This window comes from Drosophila rhopaloa, unplaced genomic scaffold (genome assembly GCF_018152115.1).
Source record: "Drosophila rhopaloa isolate 14029-0021.01 unplaced genomic scaffold, ASM1815211v1 contig_163, whole genome shotgun sequence".
Taxonomy (NCBI): domain Eukaryota; kingdom Metazoa; phylum Arthropoda; class Insecta; order Diptera; family Drosophilidae; genus Drosophila; species Drosophila rhopaloa.
The window spans coordinates 15,044,706-15,064,349 of record NW_025335043.1 but is presented as its reverse complement, the minus strand read 5'-3'; the positions used below and the strand labels follow the sequence as shown (position 1 = coordinate 15,064,349).

The 19,644-nt window shown below is 45.8% G+C and overlaps 7 protein-coding genes across 11 annotated transcripts; 2 read left to right on the top strand and 5 right to left on the bottom strand.

Annotated features, from left to right (window-relative positions):
* Positions 1 to 114: 114 nt before the first annotated feature.
* On the bottom strand, positions 115 to 962 carry LOC108040375. Its single transcript, XM_017117831.2, has 4 exons — positions 924 to 962; positions 742 to 869; positions 445 to 687; positions 115 to 385 (listed from the first exon to the last, which is right to left on the bottom strand). The coding sequence occupies exons 1-4, from the start codon at positions 948 to 950 to the stop codon at positions 262 to 264; spliced, it is 522 nt and encodes a 173-aa protein (XP_016973320.1). The 5' UTR covers positions 951 to 962; the 3' UTR covers positions 115 to 261.
* A 106-nt stretch (positions 963 to 1,068) lies between these two features.
* Positions 1,069 to 2,402, bottom strand: LOC108040409 (probable endochitinase). The gene is made up of 5 exons (XM_017117883.2): positions 2,211 to 2,402; positions 2,056 to 2,152; positions 1,669 to 1,993; positions 1,312 to 1,611; positions 1,069 to 1,250 (listed from the first exon to the last, which is right to left on the bottom strand). The coding sequence occupies exons 1-5, from the start codon at positions 2,235 to 2,237 to the stop codon at positions 1,127 to 1,129; spliced, it is 873 nt and encodes a 290-aa protein (XP_016973372.1). The 5' UTR covers positions 2,238 to 2,402; the 3' UTR covers positions 1,069 to 1,126.
* Positions 2,403 to 2,967: 565 nt separating this feature from the next.
* On the bottom strand, positions 2,968 to 8,974 carry LOC108040408 (girdin). 5 transcript variants are annotated; one of them, XM_017117877.2, is made up of 9 exons: positions 8,510 to 8,974; positions 6,938 to 7,674; positions 6,598 to 6,876; positions 4,479 to 6,537; positions 4,181 to 4,419; positions 4,052 to 4,127; positions 3,822 to 3,985; positions 3,600 to 3,704; positions 2,968 to 3,392 (listed from the first exon to the last, which is right to left on the bottom strand). In XM_017117877.2, the coding sequence occupies exons 1-9, from the start codon at positions 8,576 to 8,578 to the stop codon at positions 2,969 to 2,971; spliced, it is 4,152 nt and encodes a 1,383-aa protein (XP_016973366.1). In that variant the 5' UTR covers positions 8,579 to 8,974; the 3' UTR covers position 2,968. The 5 variants fall into 5 exon arrangements, with proteins under 5 accessions (XP_016973366.1, XP_016973367.1, XP_016973369.1 ...); XM_017117878.2 differs by having other exon boundaries at positions 2,968 to 3,389; XM_017117881.2 differs by having other exon boundaries at positions 3,260 to 3,392; positions 3,640 to 3,704.
* A 424-nt stretch (positions 8,975 to 9,398) lies between these two features.
* Positions 9,399 to 15,943, top strand: LOC108040411 (titin homolog). Its single transcript, XM_017117885.2, has 4 exons — positions 9,399 to 9,761; positions 10,384 to 11,147; positions 11,502 to 12,924; positions 13,033 to 15,943. Exons 1-4 carry the CDS (start codon positions 9,683 to 9,685, stop codon positions 15,087 to 15,089), a joined length of 4,323 nt encoding a protein of 1,440 aa, XP_016973374.2. The 5' UTR covers positions 9,399 to 9,682; the 3' UTR covers positions 15,090 to 15,943.
* A 260-nt stretch (positions 15,944 to 16,203) lies between these two features.
* LOC108040420 lies at positions 16,204 to 17,097 on the top strand. Its single transcript, XM_017117902.1, has one exon. It carries the CDS (start codon positions 16,204 to 16,206, stop codon positions 16,990 to 16,992), a length of 789 nt encoding a protein of 262 aa, XP_016973391.1. The 3' UTR covers positions 16,993 to 17,097.
* A 176-nt stretch (positions 17,098 to 17,273) lies between these two features.
* LOC108040421 lies at positions 17,274 to 19,466 on the bottom strand. The gene is made up of 3 exons (XM_017117903.2): positions 19,378 to 19,466; positions 17,630 to 17,791; positions 17,274 to 17,566 (listed from the first exon to the last, which is right to left on the bottom strand). The coding sequence occupies exons 2-3, from the start codon at positions 17,789 to 17,791 to the stop codon at positions 17,393 to 17,395; spliced, it is 336 nt and encodes a 111-aa protein (XP_016973392.1). The 5' UTR covers positions 19,378 to 19,466; the 3' UTR covers positions 17,274 to 17,392.
* On the bottom strand, positions 17,819 to 19,371 carry LOC108040419 (tRNA (guanine(37)-N1)-methyltransferase). Its single transcript, XM_017117901.2, has one exon. The coding sequence runs from the start codon at positions 19,238 to 19,240 to the stop codon at positions 17,861 to 17,863; it is 1,380 nt and encodes a 459-aa protein (XP_016973390.2). The 5' UTR covers positions 19,241 to 19,371; the 3' UTR covers positions 17,819 to 17,860.
* Positions 19,467 to 19,644: the final 178 nt, after the last annotated feature.

The following is a 19,644-nucleotide window of genomic DNA, read 5'->3' as shown; positions in this document are numbered from 1 at the left end:
GTTATTGTGAAAAATAAATCTCTTGACTGATCATTTTTTTTTGGTATTTCATTTATTTGTTTTTGTTGATTTTAGTTTTTAGATTAAATACAATAATAGGCTTTAATAGGGGTGAGGTATTTTTTTAAATTTTAAAATATTTTGATGAACTAGTTCGTTATTTAAACTGAAACTAATACATATTAGTTATCAATGATTACTGCTCTTTAATTGGCATCAATTAATGGGAATAAGTATTTTTATTTGATTTTTATTATAATCTTAGCTGCAATCATCAGGTTTGGTGAGACTGCAGACCTTTAAAGCCGAATCAAAATATTGGTTAGTCAGGCAATTCCTAATCAAAGCAGTAACTGATCCATTGGATACATAACAATAAATATAGCTGAAAGGACATTTAGTGTTAGTTCGTTTGTGGGACTGAATCCTGTTTAATTTTATTACCTTCTACAGGTGGAATCATTTTTGTTTTGCATTAAGGTTGACTTCGTAACATCTTGGCAGCTGTCGCTGGTTTTAATGGTTGTCTTATTCACTGGTGACTCTGTTGGCTCCGTTGGCTCTCCAGAACATTCATTTGGAACTTTGGAACTGCACAGTTTTAAAGTCGAATCAAAATATTCGTCTGCTTTGCAATTCTTTATCAAGGGAGTAGCCGATTCATTGGCTACATAACAATAAATATAGCTGAAGTAATCGTTAGTTAGTTCTGAAACAAAGGGACCTGTTAAACATACATACCTTCTGCAGGTTGGATCATCATGGTTTTTTAATAAAGTGTTCGTTGTAACATCACTGCATGCCTTTTCCACAATCCATGTTTTGTCCGTTTCCGGTGCTGGAACGGCCAGAATGCATTGAACCAGCCACTATAACAAAGCGAATTATAATAATATATCAGGATAGCATCCTCTTTCCTATACCAGTGAAAAAAAAAGTTTCAGCCACATTATAAGTTCAATTGTTCTGCCTTTTGGTTACTGAAAACATAGGGAACACGTAAGGTTCTTTAAATACTTATAGCAGTTGACTTCGCTTATCTTAGAGCAAAAATGAAATCAGTTTTCGTTGTTTTTACTGTTATTTTATTGGCATTAATAATTGTGATAATGTTCAAGTTTTGAAATTAGGTGCAATAATCAGGTTTTGTGGCGCCACAGACTTTTGAGCTGATATCAAAATATTCGTTCGTCGGGCATTTTTTTATTAAAGCCGTAGCTGATCCATTGCTGACATAACAATATAAGTAGCTGAAATAGTGGTTGGTGTTAGCTATATTTTTAAATCCCGATTCGGGTGATTTTCACTCACCTAGTGCAGGTCGGATCATCTTTGTTTTGAAACAAAGTGGATTTGGTAATAGTCAAGCAGGTGGCCTCGGCACTCCAGGGTTCTGCTGTGGTTGTGGCAGCGGTTGTTGTGGTCACGGTGGTTTTTGCAGTGGTTGTGGTGGCCACAGTGGTTGTGGCTGCCTTTGTTGTCACCTCCACACATCCATCCGGTTTTGTGGCTGTGCATACCTTCAAGCTTGTACTAAAGTACTGATTTGTCGGGCATGAAGTGATTTTTGTAGAATGGGTTCCGTCGGTACTAACAGTACATTTTATAAAACTAAAACATATTCTCAAAGTTAATCCACAGAAGCCACTTTCAACTAAATATATTTACGTAGTGCAGGAGGGATCATCTTCGTTTTCATAAGAGGTACTTTTTGTTGCTTGCTGGCAGATGTCATCGGCATTCCACGGACCCTTCGTTGTGGTCGTAGTTGGAATCTCAGTGGTGGTCGTAGTTGGAATCTCAGTGGTGGTCGTAGTTGGAATCTCAGTGGTGGTCGTTGTTGGAATATCAGTGGTGGTCGTAGTTAGTATCTCAGTGGTGGTGGTGTCCTCTTCTGACTTGCAAACTGGATCGGCATTCTGATAGCAAGTGTAGAATCCATCGGTGCAATAAAAATTCTTTGGACATGACAGGAGATCATACGAAGGCTCTCCTGAAATTCAAATAATGCTATTTAAAACTTCATATTTATTAAATATTAAAAAGCAAGTTTACCGTCGTAGCAAATGGAAAACGTGGTTTCATTGTGACATGCCACTTTGCTTGCACTTTGGCACACATTGCATGTGGCGGCCAAATATTGGATCATAAGCTTGAATTAACCAACAAACGAATATTAATCAGGTATTGGGACAGTTCAGAGTAGTTACCAGTGAAATAAGTGCCTTTAACCACATCTTTTTTGTCTTCAGTCGGTTCTCATTCTAAAATACTGGGGACGAACGAATCACCTTATATGTATCTTTGGTTATCTTTAGAGACTTGCCCAAAAAAGTGAGATATTTTTTACGTATGTTTGCTTAGTTTTATTACGGTGTTAGGCTTTGCGTCAATAAATAGTACAAGGCTACAAGTAATTTATAAAAATATATTCACAAATTGAAGGCGCGTTTGTTAGCTTCTAGCAGAGTACGAGTGTGGAATACAACATAATATAGGAATACATAGATTCGAGTCGAGTTTACAAAATACCAAATAAACATATTTAATGAGTATATTTTGTGTTATCAACGTAAAAGAAATCCATTCGCTTCGGACTTAACATTGAGGCATCGGTATATAGCTAATTTATTAACATATTTCTGTAAAGTTTCGTGTATATAGGGGTGTATACTGGATAGTTATGAGTTCGCTTTGTTGTCGCGTAGTCTTCTGAAGTTTTTAAATTGCATAAATAGGTACAAACTATAGTATAGTACAAAGACTAATTGTAAAACATGTCTTAAGGCAAATCATAGCGTTTCAAGCAGCACTTTACACTTATATCTGTAACTAGCTTAAGGCAACATCGATGTTCTCTAATGCGTTTAAAAATAAATTCGTTAATTTCTAAAACGAAATAATACTTCGTCAGCAAATGCATTATATTCGAGTTCAAGTTGTGGACGTATACTGTTCAATTGTTTCTCTAGACGCAGCCGTACTCATACCAGATGCTATTGCTCTTGTCCTCGGTCCGCTTCCTCGCCGACTTGTCATCCTGCAAGGGCGTTCCGGAGACGCTGCCGCTGGCCTGCAGCAGTGGACTCTGGTCTCCGCTGGTCGAGGCTCCTCCGATCGTTGTGTTTATCCGGTTGTACATGAGAAACGTGGATGGGCCCACTGGTGCACTGTTGTCCAAGGCACTCTTCTGAGGCGTCTGAGGTTCTGCGGGCGTGGGCGTTGCGGTATTGCCGCTGCCACTGCTGCCCCCCGAATGCGGCTGGGCATTAGAGCCGGGACTGGAGCCATCGGGAAGCTTCTGGTGCTCGTCAATTAGATAAACGGTACGACGGGAGCCGGCTGTGCCAAGCGTCAGACTGCTGCCCGTCACGTCTGGCGCTTCAAGACTGCTGCAAAGTAATTGGTTTATCAGTAAATAGTTAATTTTTATCAATCAACAAAGGTGAGGAGCGACTACAAGAGGATGCAGGGATACAGTGTGCAATGGAAAAGGGGGAATAGGGATTGACGACTGCCACTGAAGAACTGGAATTAATCTGTTTCCAGTGGCAAGGTTTAATAGGATTAAATGATTGTTACACATCTAAAGCGCATACCCGTGCACGCTATTTCTACGTGAGTTATTCAAATCCGTACGTTTCTGAGCCTGCAGGCTACTGCGCACGGCGCCGCCGCGTTGGATCGAGTTATCCAGCAAATCCCTACTCGGACATAATGTACAGTGTTTGTTTGGTGCAGGTGTTGAGTTGTGTATAATACATGTAAATAGAACAAAAACCATGAACCCAAACAACCAGTGATCCATACGGTTGTCTTACCGCTGCAGACTCTGACGAAGCGGGACATTCCGCTGGAGCAGATGCGTATCGGAGGCAATGGACAGTGGCTCCTCGTTGCTATTGTCTGACTCATTGCCACCGGACTCGGAGCCGATAACAAACTGCGAATTGGTACGGGCGTCATCCACCCAGGAGCGACGGTTCTTAAAATAAGAAAGGAGGAATAACATCAAATAAAAGTTGATTAACTTGAGCTCTGTTAAACTCACTCGACTGGGCACTTTGTTCATCAGATCCGAGCTGGCCTTCTTCACTCTTCTAACCAGCATGCTGGCAAAGGGTTTTCTAGAGTAAAAAGTGGTTATTATCTTTTTCCCTTTAGATCAATTAATACGTACTTCTTGTGCACTGTAGTCTCTGACTTTTTGTAATGCTCCATGATTTTCTCCTCAAGCTTCTCCTTCTGCCGCTTCAAACTGTGCACCCGTTCGGTGTAGTTCTTCTCCTCCTCGTGGAAGTGCTTTTTGTCCTCCAAGGATATGGCCAAAAGTTCCTGGTACTGGGAGAGCAACTGCGACACATTGTCCATCAGAGCCTTGCGCTCCGAATCGAGCTCAGCATTGTTTTGAATCAACATCTGCAGGGGAAATAAAATAAAATTAGACCAGAAAAAAACATTCAAAGTAATAATCCCACCTCGCAACGCTGCTGAACCTTGCTGTACTCCACTTGCAGGTGACGCACTTGATCGCTCTTCGTGTTCAGCTCGCCTGAGAGCTCAGTGTTTTGTAGCTTGAGGCTCGAGTGCTCCATGCGCACCATCTTGTACTGCTCCTGGATGTTCTTGTACTCGTTCTTGAAGCGATCGCTGGTGGCGAAGAGATTGCGGAAGTCGTCGGTTAGCTTGGAGTGCTCGGTGCGCAAGATTGACAGGTCCTCGGAGCAGGTCTTCATGTTGTTGTTTTGGGTGGTCAAGTCCTCGATGCGCTGCTCCAATGCCGACTGTTGTTCGCGGGTGTCGCGCAGCTCCTGTCGCAAATCCCGCACTGCCGCCTTTAGCTGCTCCTTGTCCTTGTTCAGCGATTCGTACTCCGCGGAAAGCTGATCGTGAAGACACTGCAACGTAACCTGATCCTGCAACGCATGCTTGTGCTCCTGCTGCAGAGAATCGATGTCTTTTAGAAGAGTGTCCTTTTCGGCAGCGAGCTGGGAGTTAGCAAGTTGAAGGGCTACGTGCTGGGTGTTTAGGGAAGTGATTTGCGAACCCAAGGCAGCCACATCCACACTGAGCCGAGCGTTCTCCGTCTGTAGTTGAGTATTTGAATCCTTGATGCGGTTCAGCTCTGCAGACTCACGTGCCGGACTCACTCGCAGCTTGTGCTCGAAACGAAGTTCCTGGGAAGAGGGTTGCGCTGCAGCAGGAACTGGCGCAGCCGCGAGTTCAATGTTCTTTTCCACCGTAAAGATCTCCTGGCGGTGGCAGAGCACACACATGTCTGACTTGACGCCGCCTTCGCGCTCCTCCTCCTCTTGCTGCTCCCTGGTCACGTTTAGCATAATTTCACGCACGGTTTTGAAAGTCTCCGGATTGCGCACCAGTTTCTCTACCACATGCTCTACGTTCAGCTCACCGGGCTCCTCGTCGGCTAGTCCCAGTTTTTCCAAGTTGTGGCGAACTTTCTTTGTTACTAGAGTACCAGTTACCAGGTCGTTGCGAAGGGTGCTTATCATCTCCTGATCAATGTTGCGCTGTGAAACTAGCTCTTGATTTTGCTTTTCTAGCTCAACGAGTTTGTGATGAACCTGCTCCGATTCTTCAAGTGCCTTGCCCAGCTTCTGAAGCTCCTTGCTCTGTACATCCAGACGATTGACACTCTCGTCCAGCTGCACAGACTTGAGCTCGCTGCCCTCCTTCAGTTTGGACACTTCCTTTAGCAGGCTGGCGTTCTCGCGCTCAAATGTGGAGACCTTGGTCTCGATTTCGTAGAGCTTCTGTTTAGTTTGCTCGTATTGCTTGGATTTTTCCGAGTATTGCTCTAGTTCCTTTGCCTTGCTTTCCGCCAGACGTTCAAGATCGTCGGCTCGTCGCTGAATGCTTTCATTGAGAGTTTGGATGCGTTGCTTTTCCTTGTTTAAAGTTTCGACATGTTGCTCGGCGTCCGATAGTTTCTGACGGTCGGCCTCGCGCTCCATACTCTGACGATCGTAGCTCTTCTGGCGATTGTCCACAGCGTCCTGCAATTTCTTGTTCTCTTCCAGAGCATTTTTAAAGACGCTCTCGAGTTCCACATTCTGCTGAGTCAGTCGCTGAATGTTCTCTTGCATCTGCTCCGTTTTTAGCGATAGCTTTTTCTTTTCCTTTTCCAGTTCTAGCATCTTGCTGGTAGACTCGTGGAAGCTGCTCTCCTTCAACTGCTCAAGTGCGGCAGTCAAGCGACGGTTCTCCAGCTCCAACTTGAGGGCACGGGTTTGGGCATTGTTCGTTAGCTGTTCGGACAGGCTGTTGTCGCCCGAGTTGCAGTCGTCTTCGTTTTCGGAGAAGGATTTATCCAGATCCATCGTGGAGTTGAGGTTCCTGGCTACCAGTTGCAGTTGCGCGTTCTCTTCAAGTAGCTCTTCCAACTTGGAGCGATCTACGTCCCGTTCCAGCGCCATGTCGTTGAGTTTTTGCTTGTACTTGATGATCTCAGATTCGAGGGTAATGGCGTGTTCAGACCTTTTACGGTATCGCTGCAATTGCTCCTCCAACATTTCTCTGGGGAAATAAATAGATAGAGTTTAGAAAGAATTCAAAGGTGATATTGGGGAAAAATACTTTGATTCTAGAAGCACCCGGTTATCCTCGCGCAGCTCCTCAACGCGGGATTTGTAAAAGTCAGAGTCGCCGAGTTTCTCGCGATACTTTTGAACATCAACTTCCAGTCGATCGGCTCGTTCTGCCCGCTCCCGTAGGATGTCCACCTCATCGCGATAGGCAGCTGCTCGCTTGGCCTCTGTGAACCATTCCTGGCTCTCCTGGCGGAGTTTGTCAAACCGCGCCTTCTTGTCATCCAGCTCCTCGCGAAGCTCCAAAAGATTCTCCGACTTTTCCTCTCTGAAAAAGGAATTTTGTATTGAAATAACAAAATAAGGGAGTAAATTAGAAATTATCTTACAGTTCCTGCCGCAGTTTGCGGTTCTTAGACCGCAAATCGGCACACTCCACGGCCAGGTGATTGCTCTCCGAGTTGGAAGAAGATGAAAGCGTTGAGGTGGCAGTTCCATTCGAAGGAGAACGTGGAACGCTGACCCCCTGGCCGCACTCCACCAGGCTATCATTGGCTGCCATTTCGGTCTCCACGCACGCCAGGTCGATCCACTTGAGATACATAAGATCTCGCTCCTTGGTCAGGCGCAGGATGTGCGTGTACATGCTCTGCGGGGTCAGCCGCTCCAAGGAATCCTCGGTGAGCACCAGACTGTGGCTATCCGTCACCTGTTTGATCAGTGCCACAATGGCATGCTGCGTCTCCAGATCCAATTCCTTGATGCGGGCAATAAACAGCTCCTTGTTGGGGCACTGTACAGCTGCACCGAGAAGCAGGGTCAGGAGGGTTTTCATCTGATCCAAGCCGTTTCTGCTCTCCGGATGATGGCCCAGGGTGAAGGCATCTGGTAGGACAAGAATAGTCTGTCCGAGTTCCTCCTCGAACAGGGATTTGAGATTCCTCACGATGCATTCAAAGTTCTTGGCCCTAGCGATGCTCAGGGATTTCCCATTCAAGTCATTCAGCTCGCTGGGATTATTCTGCGGCTCCGGATCGATCTGCAGCCAGACACTGTGGATTATGTGCCCGTCCAGCAGGGAAGTATATCCCGCAAGGAGCTCGGCACGTGGCAGACATGACTCTAGCTGCAATTAAAGATATTTCCAGTTTTTAGATATGGAATTCAGCAAAGAACAAGAACGGTCGTGAATATGAATATTCGCTGGACAAGAGCACACAAATGGAGCTCATTACACTCCTCCTCCGTTCGTTTTGTACCGTAAGACGTCGTGAGCAAGTTACAATGACCTTGGTTCTTTTGCGACTTGTGCGGAAAGCCACATAACTTCATACAGTTTTGAGCAGAATAATAGGAGTCCGAGGTGAAGTTTATAGGTGACATACGTTAAGTAGGTCCAGGAGTTTAACTGGTTGAATTTATCAACCTTTATCAATTTAAAAAATTAACATAATCAAACCGCAAGTCCGCTAATTAAAAACATTCTATGGAAAACCTACTTCTACCGTAATTAAAGTATATTATAATGAATTTTTGTGCTTATTTGATTATCCAATATCAATATTATATGAATATTAAATTATTAAAACAAAACTATAATATGTTAGATTCGATTACATGAAAACTTTTGTAGATTTAAGTTTTTTAAAAAATATTTATTTTTATAAAACGTTTAAAGTTTACAAAAAATATTTTTTTTTATACTCGTGATAGTAAATTAATTTCATGTAGTTAACAGTAACCTTGTTTCGGGGATTCACTTTACATTTTTACGAAGTGTAACTATTTTATTGACCTCAGCTATCTATGTGTGTGAGTATGTGAGCAGGTTGTTCTCACGACTCTGTTGTTGTTTTTGTTTTCGCTGGGAATCGAACACTTGAATTATTTATGCCAAGCACATAGGCACACTTGCGATGCAAATATCGAACATGTTTATCCATAGTTTAAGTAGTACTTACCCAAGAAACGAGTGCTCCATTTATGAATTCGTCAATTTCCATTGGCGTCGCGGTCGCTGTTCCAGCCATTGTTGTTGTTATTGGACGGGCGGAATAGGTAAATGCGGGTATGAGTGTGTGAGTGTGCCGCTGCACCTGTCGCAATGGAACAGCTGCGGCTTTTCCAAATTCCAATGCGATGCTATTTATTATTTTCCCAGTAAGTGTCCCACAACAGCCTCCCAAAAATCATTCCAAGGACGGGGCATTTTCCGAGCCACTGGAAACACACATGCAGGCGGATCACAATTGTTACTACACTAATATATAGGACACGATGGACAGCACTTTTCGGATTGGGTTTAATTAATTAGTTAACGATGAAACACTACAAGGCGCCACTACAAAAAATAGCGAACATCACTTTTTGGGAAGACTCTGCTGGAAAAAAGCATAATTTGTGCCGGTGATGACACTCCGCCACTGTTGCCAACTATCGATTGGGCGAAACTAGAGATGGAATTAGCTATGTTTACATCATGTAACTAGCTAGGAAGTAGTCAAATTTAAGTCAAGCAGTGCTCCAATGCTGTGAAAAAACCATACATTAAGTATTAAATAATAATGGATTTAATGCTGAAAGGTTAAACTGAGGAAATAATTGCATTATTATTAAAAGGATGACTTAAAAGCATTAAATTAGTAATTTTAAACCATAAATGTCCGTCAGTTTTTATAAATAAAAAGTTGTCTGTTAAAATTAGTTTTAGACAGCCAAACTGCGATTGTTCTTATCAATTAGCCCTATCGATTGCCATCCTTTCAATGTTGATTGCCACTATCGAACCCAACCGAATTCGTTTTCGAATTTCATTTTTGAAAAAAGAGCAGAAAGCTTTCGAATCGAAAAGAGAAGCGTTTAGCTCGCTCGTGGATCGGAGGAGGATGCTTGGCTGACGAACGGATTATTTAACGCCGCAAAATGGCAACGCTTGCAAACAAAATCCAAACGCCACAAAAGTTACAATATTAGGAATTACTAAAGTTAACATAGCTAAAATTCAAAGTGTCCTTATTGGCGATACTGAAACGACGGGTCCGAGAGTGTTCTAAGTTAAGTTCGACTGTCGACTGAGGATATATATAGATCCTCTGTATAGGCAAGCAAATAGGTTAAATATCTAACGTCTCGAAATGGGAAATCAGCCGGGAAAGCTGCACACGCACCCGCAAGGCAGTCGTCCCAAAAAGAATGTCCACTGGAAGTCTGCAGGCAAGTAGAAACACAGGAATATAGAGGACTCCCAGTACGTATTCCTCCCTAAATTTCGATCTATAAGAGGAGGCCCAAAGAGTAGACAGGCCCACATAGCTGGCTGGCTGGTGGGAGCGCTAGAAATTCGTCTATTAATAGCCACTCGCACACTCAGTGGTTGCCGTGTTCATCTGTTTGGCCCCAAAAATCTCACAACGTCAAAGTAATGTTGTCGTTCGAAAAGCGGAAGAACAAACCATTATGCTGAGATACAAAGTTAGATGATTCCCTTTTAGCGTTTAACTCAAAAAGTTTGCACTTTTATTTCCTGTTAATCTGGATTAAAGGGTTTATATCCCCTAAAATTAAAAAAAATGTCTTTGCAAATGGCTCAATTTAAACTTGATTTGGAAGTCGTTTGAAAAGTTTATTCAATTCTTTCGTTAATCGCAATTAAAATGTTGAAATTTCACTTTTCTTCCAAGTAGTGTCACTTTCATGTTTTAGTTTTTTCTTCTTTTATTATAATAAGTCAAACCAATTTTAATAATCCATTTTATAGAAGAAATATACCCGCGTTCATTAAAACTTTTGTTTAGGATTGTGCTTTTATTATTATTACGGTTTTGTTTCCAATCAGAGCGACCTTCACCGCCCGGTCGGCCCATCCTGACCCCAGTAGCTCTGCCGGAACAGCAACCGGACGTGGTGAACCTGCGCTGGGATAGGCCGCTCCATGATGGAGGTTCTCCCATTACTGGCTTTACGGTGGAGCATCGGCGCATGGGATCCCCCCACTGGGTAAGGGCCACGCCGACTCCAGTGGATCGTTGCGATGTCTGCATTAGTGGATTGGAACCAGGATGGCGCTATCAGTTCCGTTGCTTTGCCGAGAACATTGTGGGTCGTTCCGATGCCAGTGAGTTATCCGATCCCCTGACTGTGACTCTTCAACGGAATGCCATTACCGTGCCCCGCTTCATTGACGAACTGGTGGACACGGATGCTGTGGAGGATGAACGCATAGAGTTCCGAGTACGAATCCTGGGCGAACCGCCGCCGGAGATCAATTGGTTTAAGGATGGCTACGAGATCTTCAGCAGTCGGCGCACCAAGATCGTTAACGACAATGACGCCAGTGTCCTGGTGATTCACCAGGTGGCCCTCACTGATGAGGGAGAGATCAAGTGCACGGCCACAAATCGAGCGGGACATGTGATCACCAAGGCCAGGTTAATGGTGCAGGCTCCTCCGAAAATTCGATTGCCACGTACCTATGAGGATGGGCTGATTGTGGAGGCCGATGAGGTGCTGCGCCTTAAAGTGGGCGTGGCTGGACAGCCACCGCCGGCTATTACGTGGCTCCATGAGGGCGAGGTGATTGCACCAGGTGGACGCTTTGAGGTGGGTTTTCTTATCCTGATGTCGTAGGATTCACTTATTTGGTTTAGGATCTAGATAAAAACATCTGTCTTGCAAAACTCGGGTTAGGGAATTATATTTTTGAAATATACATAAGCACAAGAAATCTAATGCATTTCTATTTAAAACGAGTATCATCACATTTATTCTATGTACTAATAGCCTTAATATCTCACAGTTAATTTTTTGCGCAAGATTTCTAACCATTTACTTAAATATTTTAAAAGTGAAGAATTGTGTATAAAATCAGACATTTAAGAACGAAAGAAGCTATGTAAGTGAATTATGCTGAGCCTAAGAATCTGCTCTATTTAATCACCTGCCACCCATTTCCAGATCACCAACACTGAGAAGAACTCGCTGCTCAAGATCGACAATGTCCTACGCGAAGATCGCGGCGAATACATGGTGAAGGCCTGGAACCGTTTGGGCGAGGATAACACCTCCTTCCTGGTCACGGTGACGGCCAGGCCCAATCCCCCCGGAACTCCCAAGTTAAATATGTCCTTTGGCAAGTCCGCAACTCTTTCTTGGACGGCTCCACTGGACGATGGAGGCTGCAAGATTGGGAACTACATTGTCGAGTACTTTAGAGTGGGATGGAACGTTTGGCTCAAGGCCGCCACCACAAGGGCACTGACCACCACGCTCCACGATTTGATCGAGGGTTCCGAGTACAAGTTCCGTGTGAAGGCGGAGAATCCTTATGGCCTGAGTGAACCTTCCGGGGAATCGGAACTGCTTTTCATCCCCGATCCCAAGCGGGGAATAACGAAACCAAAGTCAGCTACACGGATTGCTGGTGAGGAGAGGGACAAGCCCAAGGAAGCTGGAGCTGGATCAGTGCAGGTGCCACCTCGTCGGAAGACTTTGTCGCCACCACGACCACATTCAGATGCCTCGACGGGCATGTCACCTAAACAGTCGCCCAGTATGAAAAGAAAACCCAAGCCTCAGCTCATAGACAATGAGCAACTGACCCATGAGATGTCTTATGGAACATCGGATCAGGCTTTAAAGATGGACGTCCGCAAGAGTCCTTCGCTGAGCAGTGCGGATGTGGCCAACAAGTCAACGACCGCTGGCTCCAATCCTAAGCTAAATTTGACGCTGGTGACCACCACATTGACACCAGTAGATAAGTCAGAACCAACGCCCAAGTCGCCAAAGTCACCTACTACCTCTCCTTTAAAACTTTTCAACCCCAAGCCATCGGTAGCTGCTAAGGATAGGTCACCAGCACAGCCGAGGCCACAACCTCTGCCCACTCCGCCGAAAGAAAAGCCGGAGAAGACATCACCCAATCAAAAGAGAAGTTTGAGTCCTCCCAATAAAAGGCAACCTGCTCCTCTTCGCAAGAGTCCAACGCCACCGGAACCTATTAAGATAACACCGGCTTTGCTAAGAAGTGCAGAACCCGTTCAACTGGGAGTCAATCAGAATGTTAGACGTTTTTCTGGTCAGACCTTGAGCCCGGCCAGAAATGTTCCCACTCTGGCGTTGGCAGTAGCTACCGGGGTCTCGGCGGTTATTGGCGAGAGACTGCCCACCATCGAGATTAGTGCACCACCAACGCCGCAGGAGGAGCAGGAGGAGCCTCCCATGCCAGAGGCAACTCGATCTCCAGAACAAGCTCCAAAGGGCCAATCCAACTCAAGGCGCTTCTCCAGGTCAGCGGACAAACACGACGAAGTCCACACCAGCAATGAGTTTATGCTTGTTGTCTTCGACAAGAACAGCAAGGTCCGGGATAAGGACAGTACGTATCCAGTTGTATGGATTTCAGAATTAAGGATCACCCACTAACCATCAGTCACTAACTTAATCCATAGCCAAACTAAACCCTTCCCACATTTCTCGTCCCCAGAACAAGATTCCTTTGAGCTGGACCTGGAGGATGCTATACAACCGCCACCCATTTCGATTTCTGCGCCGGATCTGGCCTTCCTAGAGTTCACCAACCTGCACACCACCTTCCCACTGCGTCGGTCTGTCAGCTCCACGGAGCTTTTGTATGAGAGGGCCATGGCCAGATTCTATGAAGCAGTGGAGCTGGAGCAGGCTTCCAAGTCCCGAAAGACGTCGCAGGACAAACTGGCCACTCCTGTCCCCCATCAAACGCCGGCTAATCTGCGGATGCGTTTGGGTTCCATTTCGGAGGCTGAACGACTGTCCTTCGAAAAGAGAAGTGAATTGCGTCGCCAGTCGGCGGATATGGTGTCTATTTCGAGGAAATGGGATTCAAGGGAGAACGTCAATGAGATGGGCAACTTGACACGCACCCACACCACTGGCCAGTTGCCCTCGCGGACACAACAGGATGTTCTGGAGCAGGAAGAACATGAAGAGTTGGAGGAGGAACATCTTACTGAGAGCACCGCAGATGACAGCGAGGATATGGACCTAGATTTTGATGAGGATGTGGATGTGGAGTATCCGCCGCAGAAGCAGCTGCAGCAGCAGTCCAGCAACGACCTCGGATCGGACTACACGGAGAGCACTGCTTCCTCGGAGCAAGACTCAATCGAGAAGTTTAAGATGGAGCTGTTGGCGCGCACCCGCTCGCCCAGTCCACGCGATCTGGAGACCTATCATCCGCGTACCATGGGTGCTGGTACCTTCACTCCATATAGGGCTCCCACTCCGGAGCAAGCTGCCGTGGTACTCAACCGTCCAGTGCCACTGCCTAGTCCAGATTTTGTGCCCAAGCCGATCCTTAAGAGGTCCTCCAATGAGCATGTGGAACAATCGGTTAGTCCCTTGCCGGCTGGAAATGTCAACGAAACAATACCCACCGTTATACCTCCCCCACCTGTAACAGCCAGTAATCCGAGTACCCTAAAAATGGACCTGGCTAAAGGAATAAAGTCTTTTTTCAGTCGAGACAAGAGATCAGCCACGGAGAAGAATACAGAGGCCAACGAGGAGATATCCAATCCGCTTGAGAAGACCAATGCAGCTGCCATTGCGGCGGATTTGGAGTCCAAGCGTAAAGCAAAAGAGGAGGAGGAACTGCGTCGCAGGGAGGAGGAACGTCTCATGCAGGAGGAGGCCCATGCCGCGGTAGACCACTACAGTGATCTGGTGAGGGAGGTGGGCACCTCCCACAGATACCACACGCCTCTGTACATGGATCGCGATGAACTAAAGCGAGCGGCGGCCAAGGCAGCCGCGGAAACCGACGAGGAGGACATGCTCACCCATGCGGAGGAACTTCAGAAAAGACTCGCCACCGGTGGCAGCGATGACATGTTCCTGGCTCCTCCCGTCGTTAGGGAGCGACGTCTCTCCATCTCGGAACGGGAGCAACTGGTTCATGTGCGGGATGCTGCCAGTAATCTGGCATTCCACCGATCGCCGGACACTAAAGAAGCGGAACAGGAACACGAATCCCCACAACCGCAGGATGAAGAGCCGGAGTACCCCACAGTGCTGGTGGTGCCCCCACCCAAATCGAAGAAGAACGAATCTGAGACTGAGAGCGTGATGAGCGAGATGGTGGAGGCTCGTCCTGATGCCAGGGGCAGGACTCGTTTGGTAAAGGTGAAACGGGTGATCAGGCGACGGGTTCCTTCAAGCACTCGCTCCCGGGATACCTCACTCACCAGACCTCCAATCTCCGAAGTGGAGGGCACTCCGCAGACCTCCGTAATCCTCTCCGCCGCCGACAGAGATCTGCTGCAAAAGGCAGCTGCTCTGGCCATCCTCCAGTCGGAGGAGCAGGCCCACGAGAAGGTCCGTTCGGCTCTTAGCTACTGTACGGATCTGGTGCTCTTCCTGGTCGCCTGCTATGTGTACTTGTTCAAGGACGCCCGCCTGGTCCTGCCCATTCTGGGCCTCATCATCTACCGGCAGCTGGGCGAAGCCGTGAGGGGCTATGTGCCCGGATGGCTGCGTCGTCGGATCAATGGGGAGGGTAGCTAGACCACAAACCAGATCCGCATCCAATCCCCCGCTCATACTCACATGCGTTTATCGGTTAAGTTAGTTTTTATTACATACGACTTATTTATACGTCTTAAGGTAAAGTTGAAGGTATCCCCCCGAGTACATGGTACTAAAATCTGTATACGTAAAATTCTTGCAAGTCCTGTTCCGGTTTTCAAGGCTAGGTCTGCAGTTTCAACTTTTAACTTTTAATATTTTATATAATTAAACGTGTATTTGGCTATATTCATGTTTTAATAATGCTCCGCTAAAGGCATACTTAAATTGCTGTTCAATTTATCAAACATCATTTATGAAATTTATAAATTTATTTAATTTGATTATTTGCCCTTTTAGAAATGTGTGTAAACCCATATATATTTTCAAAAGAGATTATTATAGGTAGTAAACTATATTATTTATTCTGAAAATCAAAGTTTAAAAGAAGTTGACTTGGTTGATTTAAATCATTTTCTATTTTATTTTAAAAATGTCATTTAGCTCTATTGATTTTGAAAACCAGAACAGGGAACAAAGTAAAATAGCCAAGTCCATTAATCCAGTCTACTTATTTATTTCTAAACTTACCTTTGCTTGTTTCAAATTAACATAATTTTCAAAATTATTCTTCTGCGAACCTCAGTACTGCGAAAGGTATTTTGCAAGGATAATTGGCCATCGTCTCCTAAAAAAGAAATCCCTTGTATCCCCAGTTTCGTTTTGCTTTGTGTATGTATGTGAAGCTATGTAAATCCTTATGTTATGAAGTGTTCGTTTGCGGTTCTTTGTGGTCTATCCGGAATGTTGGTGATTCACTTTGAAAATAAAGCTTAGCGTGTTATAAATTCTTATAATATGTGCACTTTTTTCGGCCATGTTTGCCAACGGCCTGTTTATGCCAAAACACAGACTTCCGTGGGGTATTTAAAACTGGGTAAACTCATAAACAGATCGAATCGCGGTTATCAGATGAAGACAATTTGTCAACAGAGATGCTGCGCCAAATTCCGGGAGTTGCTATCAGTAGATAATAATAATAATAACAAATCCGGTGGATATAAAAGCCTCTGCGAACTTAATTTGGTAGTCATCTTTCACTCACTACCCAGTCATGGCCATCGCTCTGGGCTGGCTCTTCCTGATCTCCCTGGCCGGTGGATCCCTGGCACAGTGGCCTCCTCAGCTGGTGGCTCCAACTGTTGGCCTGCTACCCCAGCCTCCACTTCCGGCTGCCACCTTGGCTCCACCGCCTACTTTATCCCAGGACCTGGATGAAATCCAGAGGTTGATCCAATTCAAACCATTAAACCAGCTACTATTGCGCTACCTAATCAACGATGCCCAGTTCCAATCCTTTGTGCGAATTATCAACAGCAATGCCGGATTCACGGCCCGCTGGCGTTTTCTTTCCCAGCCGGAACTCATCCTCTTCCTGCAGTGGGTGGACCAGCAGCTTCTGGCCTCGGGCGGCTCCTTTGAGCTGGAGGAGCAGAGGCTGAAAGTGAGTCTGCTGAATCAATTCCCCTACTGGTCCGGAACGGTCTTCGGTTGGCCAGGGTTCCTCAACGAGGTGCAGCTCTACCTTCCACTGTATGCCATACGTGCGCACATCGATGCCAAGGTTCTGCAGCAGGGAATTTTTGCACAGTTCTGGTTAAGACTACAGGGATTGAGAGTCGTCTATGATCGATGGTTGACTTCGATGGAAACTGCCCAGGTTTTGGCCGATCTTCAGAAAGCGGGAATCGATACGGTCCAGTTGGATGGCATTATCCGGGAGCTGTTCGGTTGGAATGCCGTAAATGAAACCTCCACAGCTGCTCCTGTAACCCCAGTTGCCCCCACCGTAATCCCGGGAGCAGTTTTGCCTCCAGTTAACTCTGTACCTGTGGTTGTCTAGGTTGCCAATATGCAGGGATGGAAAAGTTATCCATTCTTAGGTAGGATTGAAAAAATGTACCTACTAGGTAATATAAAGGGTGTGAATACCCGAAGAATGCTAAAAGATGATCAACATATTTTAAACAATATTGGGGATCAACAATAGGTTATAAAGCCTATTATTCTTTGGGAATGAAATTGGATAGTACACAGAATGAAATTACAAATATAAAAGGGTTTCTTCTCAGAATTCACATCAATATTTACCGAATCACTACCTAGATGAATATTTTCCATCACTGTCCATATAGTTATCGTATATTTTGGATCAGACCAAAGTCTTTAACAATCAATGGGAACTAACTACATCTACTATACGTAAAACGCAAGCCGGACAACGTAGCATCCAGAGGATTTTTTTAGAACTTGAGTTTGCCCAGCGTGTCTGACACTTTCTGAGCATTGGCCCCCTTCTTCTTATTGTTCTTGATGGGTGCCACCGGAGCCTTTGGCTTCTTGACCACCAGATCCTTGTGCAGTGTCTTCAGGCTGGCGTCCACCTTCTCCTGTTTGGCCTTGACAGATTCCTTAATCTGTAAATCGGATGATCTCTTTTAAGTGGCGGAACTTCTCGCAGAAGGAGTCTATCCACTCACCTGCTTGAGCTTGCCCTGCACCTCCTTGGGCTTCTTGCCCTTGCCCTTATTACCGTCGGCCACTTTGAACACGTTCTTTGCCTTCTTGGACTTGTTAAGCGGCGTCTTTGGCTTGCTGGCTCCGGGAGCCACCTTTTTGTTGTTCGCCTTGTTGCGACCCATCTGAAAGTAGGCACAGAAAGACACTCATTTTAATTGTTTGGGAGTTGAAACTTTATTGTATCTATTGTATCAAACACATTTCACTTTAGCTGCGGCCCCCTGCTCATCCTCTGAACAACGCTTTCTCGAGAGTTCAATCTCTTTCGGGGTGGTCAGTAGGTGTTGGGAAAGCCTAAAGGAAACCCTATACATGTCCTTGTTGGGGGCCACATTCCGCACAAAGCTAATTCCCTGCAGCAGGTTGTCATCTAGACTGGCTCCCAGATTGCACTCCACCAGCTTCCGCACTAGCTCCTTGGTATTCTCGCCTTTGGCAAATGAGTAAACATGAACGTTGGGATAGGACACGTTTTCAGGCAACTTAGAAAGTTCCTCTGCTTTGTACAGACCACGAAATGCGTCTAGGAACTCCACAGCCATAGCTGGTAGATTCATTGTTATGTGCGTGGCATAGGAGGAGGTATCTGTGGTCAGCAGACGCTTTAGCAAGTCCTCACGCAGCTCTTCGAGTATGAACTGCCTGCCATCCTTGTTAAACATTTTGATCTGGGATAGGCACTTATTTCTCTTGGCATTATGCTGCAGCCAGTGGAAGCTGACGGGATTTAGGTCATTGGCCAGCACATTACAACGCTTCTTGGCAGCAGGAACACTGAATGGACCCACGCCTGCAAATACGTCGTAGAGAACATCTCCCGTTTGCAACAGCTTCACAATCCTTTCGTGCTCCGTGGAGAGGCGGGGATTCCAGTACACCTTGGAGAAGTCAAACTCAAAGGGCACTCCGTTCTCCTTGGTCTCTACTTGGTACTCCGGCTCACCGCAGATCAGCTCCAGTTGAAAGTTGCGGTATGTGTTGTCAATGGAGGACGCCTTGTTGACCACCGTCCGGCAATTGGGCAGCTTGTCGCGGAGTACCTGGCCGATGAGCTGTTTGTAGGGCAGCAGGTGATCCCGCAGGTTCAAGTGGGCAATGTGGCCGATGCGGGAGTAGGAAGTAAGACCCTCCTCCTCAGTGGGCAGGACGCTTTTCAGGATCTCATTGGCGCTCCAGTTTTCGTAGCCCAATTCGAGTTCAGCGAAGCAGAAGTTCTCTGCAGTGACCTCCTGCTTCTCCAGATCCTCCGTGGGCAGGGATTCCCAATCCTTGACGGGTGTGGGATGCAGTAGGATCTCCCGGGATGTGTCCACAACTCGAACAGGATGCATGTGCTCCATTTTGAGAAGGAACTTCTTGACCAGCGGCATTACACGTTGCACTTGGGACTCCGGAACCCGCAATCGGGGCACTTGAATACTCTTTCGGAACTCCTTCCTCTGGAGCTCCTGCATCCCGCGCACGGAGCTGGGTGGCTGCAGCTCCTTGGCGTCCATGTTTCTAAAGTAGTGACGTAAACGGGTGGCTGTAATCGTTAATCCCGGGACCTTCAATTTGGCCACCAATAACATCCAAACACGTGCGAGCTAGATCCTTGGTTTTTTAGTGTTTCCGGGAGCAGGAAGGAATGTGCCAATAAAGTAGACCGGTCCAGCTGTTTATGAAGCACTCATAGAACTCTTAAATATCAAATAACCCTTAAATATACCTCTAGTATCTGTAAAATCTGGATATGACCACAAGATCGCAGAAAAAAGCCAAACAAACGCAAGAACGTGAAAACAGTGTGACCAGACGGGCGACCGTTACAATATACTATCTGTTGAAGTGAAATATACTGAAATATATCTAAAATATTTAACTGCTCATTTGAATTATATTTGATTTAAACCCAGTTGGTTTCAAAGTACGTTTCTCTATACCCAATTATGTATTAGAATTAAAGTCAAATCGAAAAGTTTTCAAATATTACAAA

What these genes read in the sequence shown, in the direction of transcription:
- LOC108040421 (XM_017117903.2), bottom strand. Translation starts at nt 17,791, where the DNA reads ATGGGTCGCAACAAGGCGAACAACAAAAAGGTGGCTCCCGGAGCCAGC. An exon ending in TGCAGGGCAAGCTCAAGCAG is followed by an intron (nt 17,567 to 17,629) that starts GTGAGTGGATAG and finishes TCCGATTTACAG; the next exon opens with ATTAAGGAATCTGTCAAGGC.
- LOC108040408 (XM_017117877.2), bottom strand. Translation starts at nt 8,578, where the DNA reads ATGGCTGGAACAGCGACCGCGACGCCAATGGAAATTGACGAATTCATA. An exon ending in GAGACTACAGTGCACAAGAA is followed by an intron (nt 4,128 to 4,180) that starts GTACGTATTAAT and finishes TTTTTACTCTAG; the next exon opens with AAAACCCTTTGCCAGCATGC. An exon ending in TGAACAAAGTGCCCAGTCGA is followed by an intron (nt 3,986 to 4,051) that starts GTGAGTTTAACA and finishes TCTTATTTTAAG; the next exon opens with AACCGTCGCTCCTGGGTGGA.
- LOC108040419 (XM_017117901.2), bottom strand. Translation starts at nt 19,240, where the DNA reads ATGTTATTGGTGGCCAAATTGAAGGTCCCGGGATTAACGATTACAGCC.
- LOC108040375 (XM_017117831.2), bottom strand. Translation starts at nt 950, where the DNA reads ATGTGGCTGAAACTTTTTTTTTCACTG. An exon ending in TGAAACTTTTTTTTTCACTG is followed by an intron (nt 870 to 923) that starts GTATAGGAAAGA and finishes GCTTTGTTATAG; the next exon opens with TGGCTGGTTCAATGCATTCT. An exon ending in GATGATCCAACCTGCAGAAG is followed by an intron (nt 688 to 741) that starts GTATGTATGTTT and finishes CGATTACTTCAG; the next exon opens with CTATATTTATTGTTATGTAG.
- LOC108040420 (XM_017117902.1), top strand. Translation starts at nt 16,204, where the DNA reads ATGGCCATCGCTCTGGGCTGGCTCTTCCTGATCTCCCTGGCCGGTGGA.
- LOC108040409 (XM_017117883.2), bottom strand. Translation starts at nt 2,237, where the DNA reads ATGTGGTTAAAGGCACTTATTTCACTG. An exon ending in TAAAGGCACTTATTTCACTG is followed by an intron (nt 2,153 to 2,210) that starts GTAACTACTCTG and finishes GGTTAATTCAAG; the next exon opens with CTTATGATCCAATATTTGGC. An exon ending in GATGATCCCTCCTGCACTAC is followed by an intron (nt 1,612 to 1,668) that starts GTAAATATATTT and finishes AATATGTTTTAG; the next exon opens with TTTTATAAAATGTACTGTTA.
- LOC108040411 (XM_017117885.2), top strand. Translation starts at nt 9,683, where the DNA reads ATGGGAAATCAGCCGGGAAAGCTGCACACGCACCCGCAAGGCAGTCGT. An exon ending in TGTCCACTGGAAGTCTGCAG is followed by an intron (nt 9,762 to 10,383) that starts GCAAGTAGAAAC and finishes GTTTCCAATCAG; the next exon opens with AGCGACCTTCACCGCCCGGT. An exon ending in CAAGGTCCGGGATAAGGACA is followed by an intron (nt 12,925 to 13,032) that starts GTACGTATCCAG and finishes TCTCGTCCCCAG; the next exon opens with AACAAGATTCCTTTGAGCTG.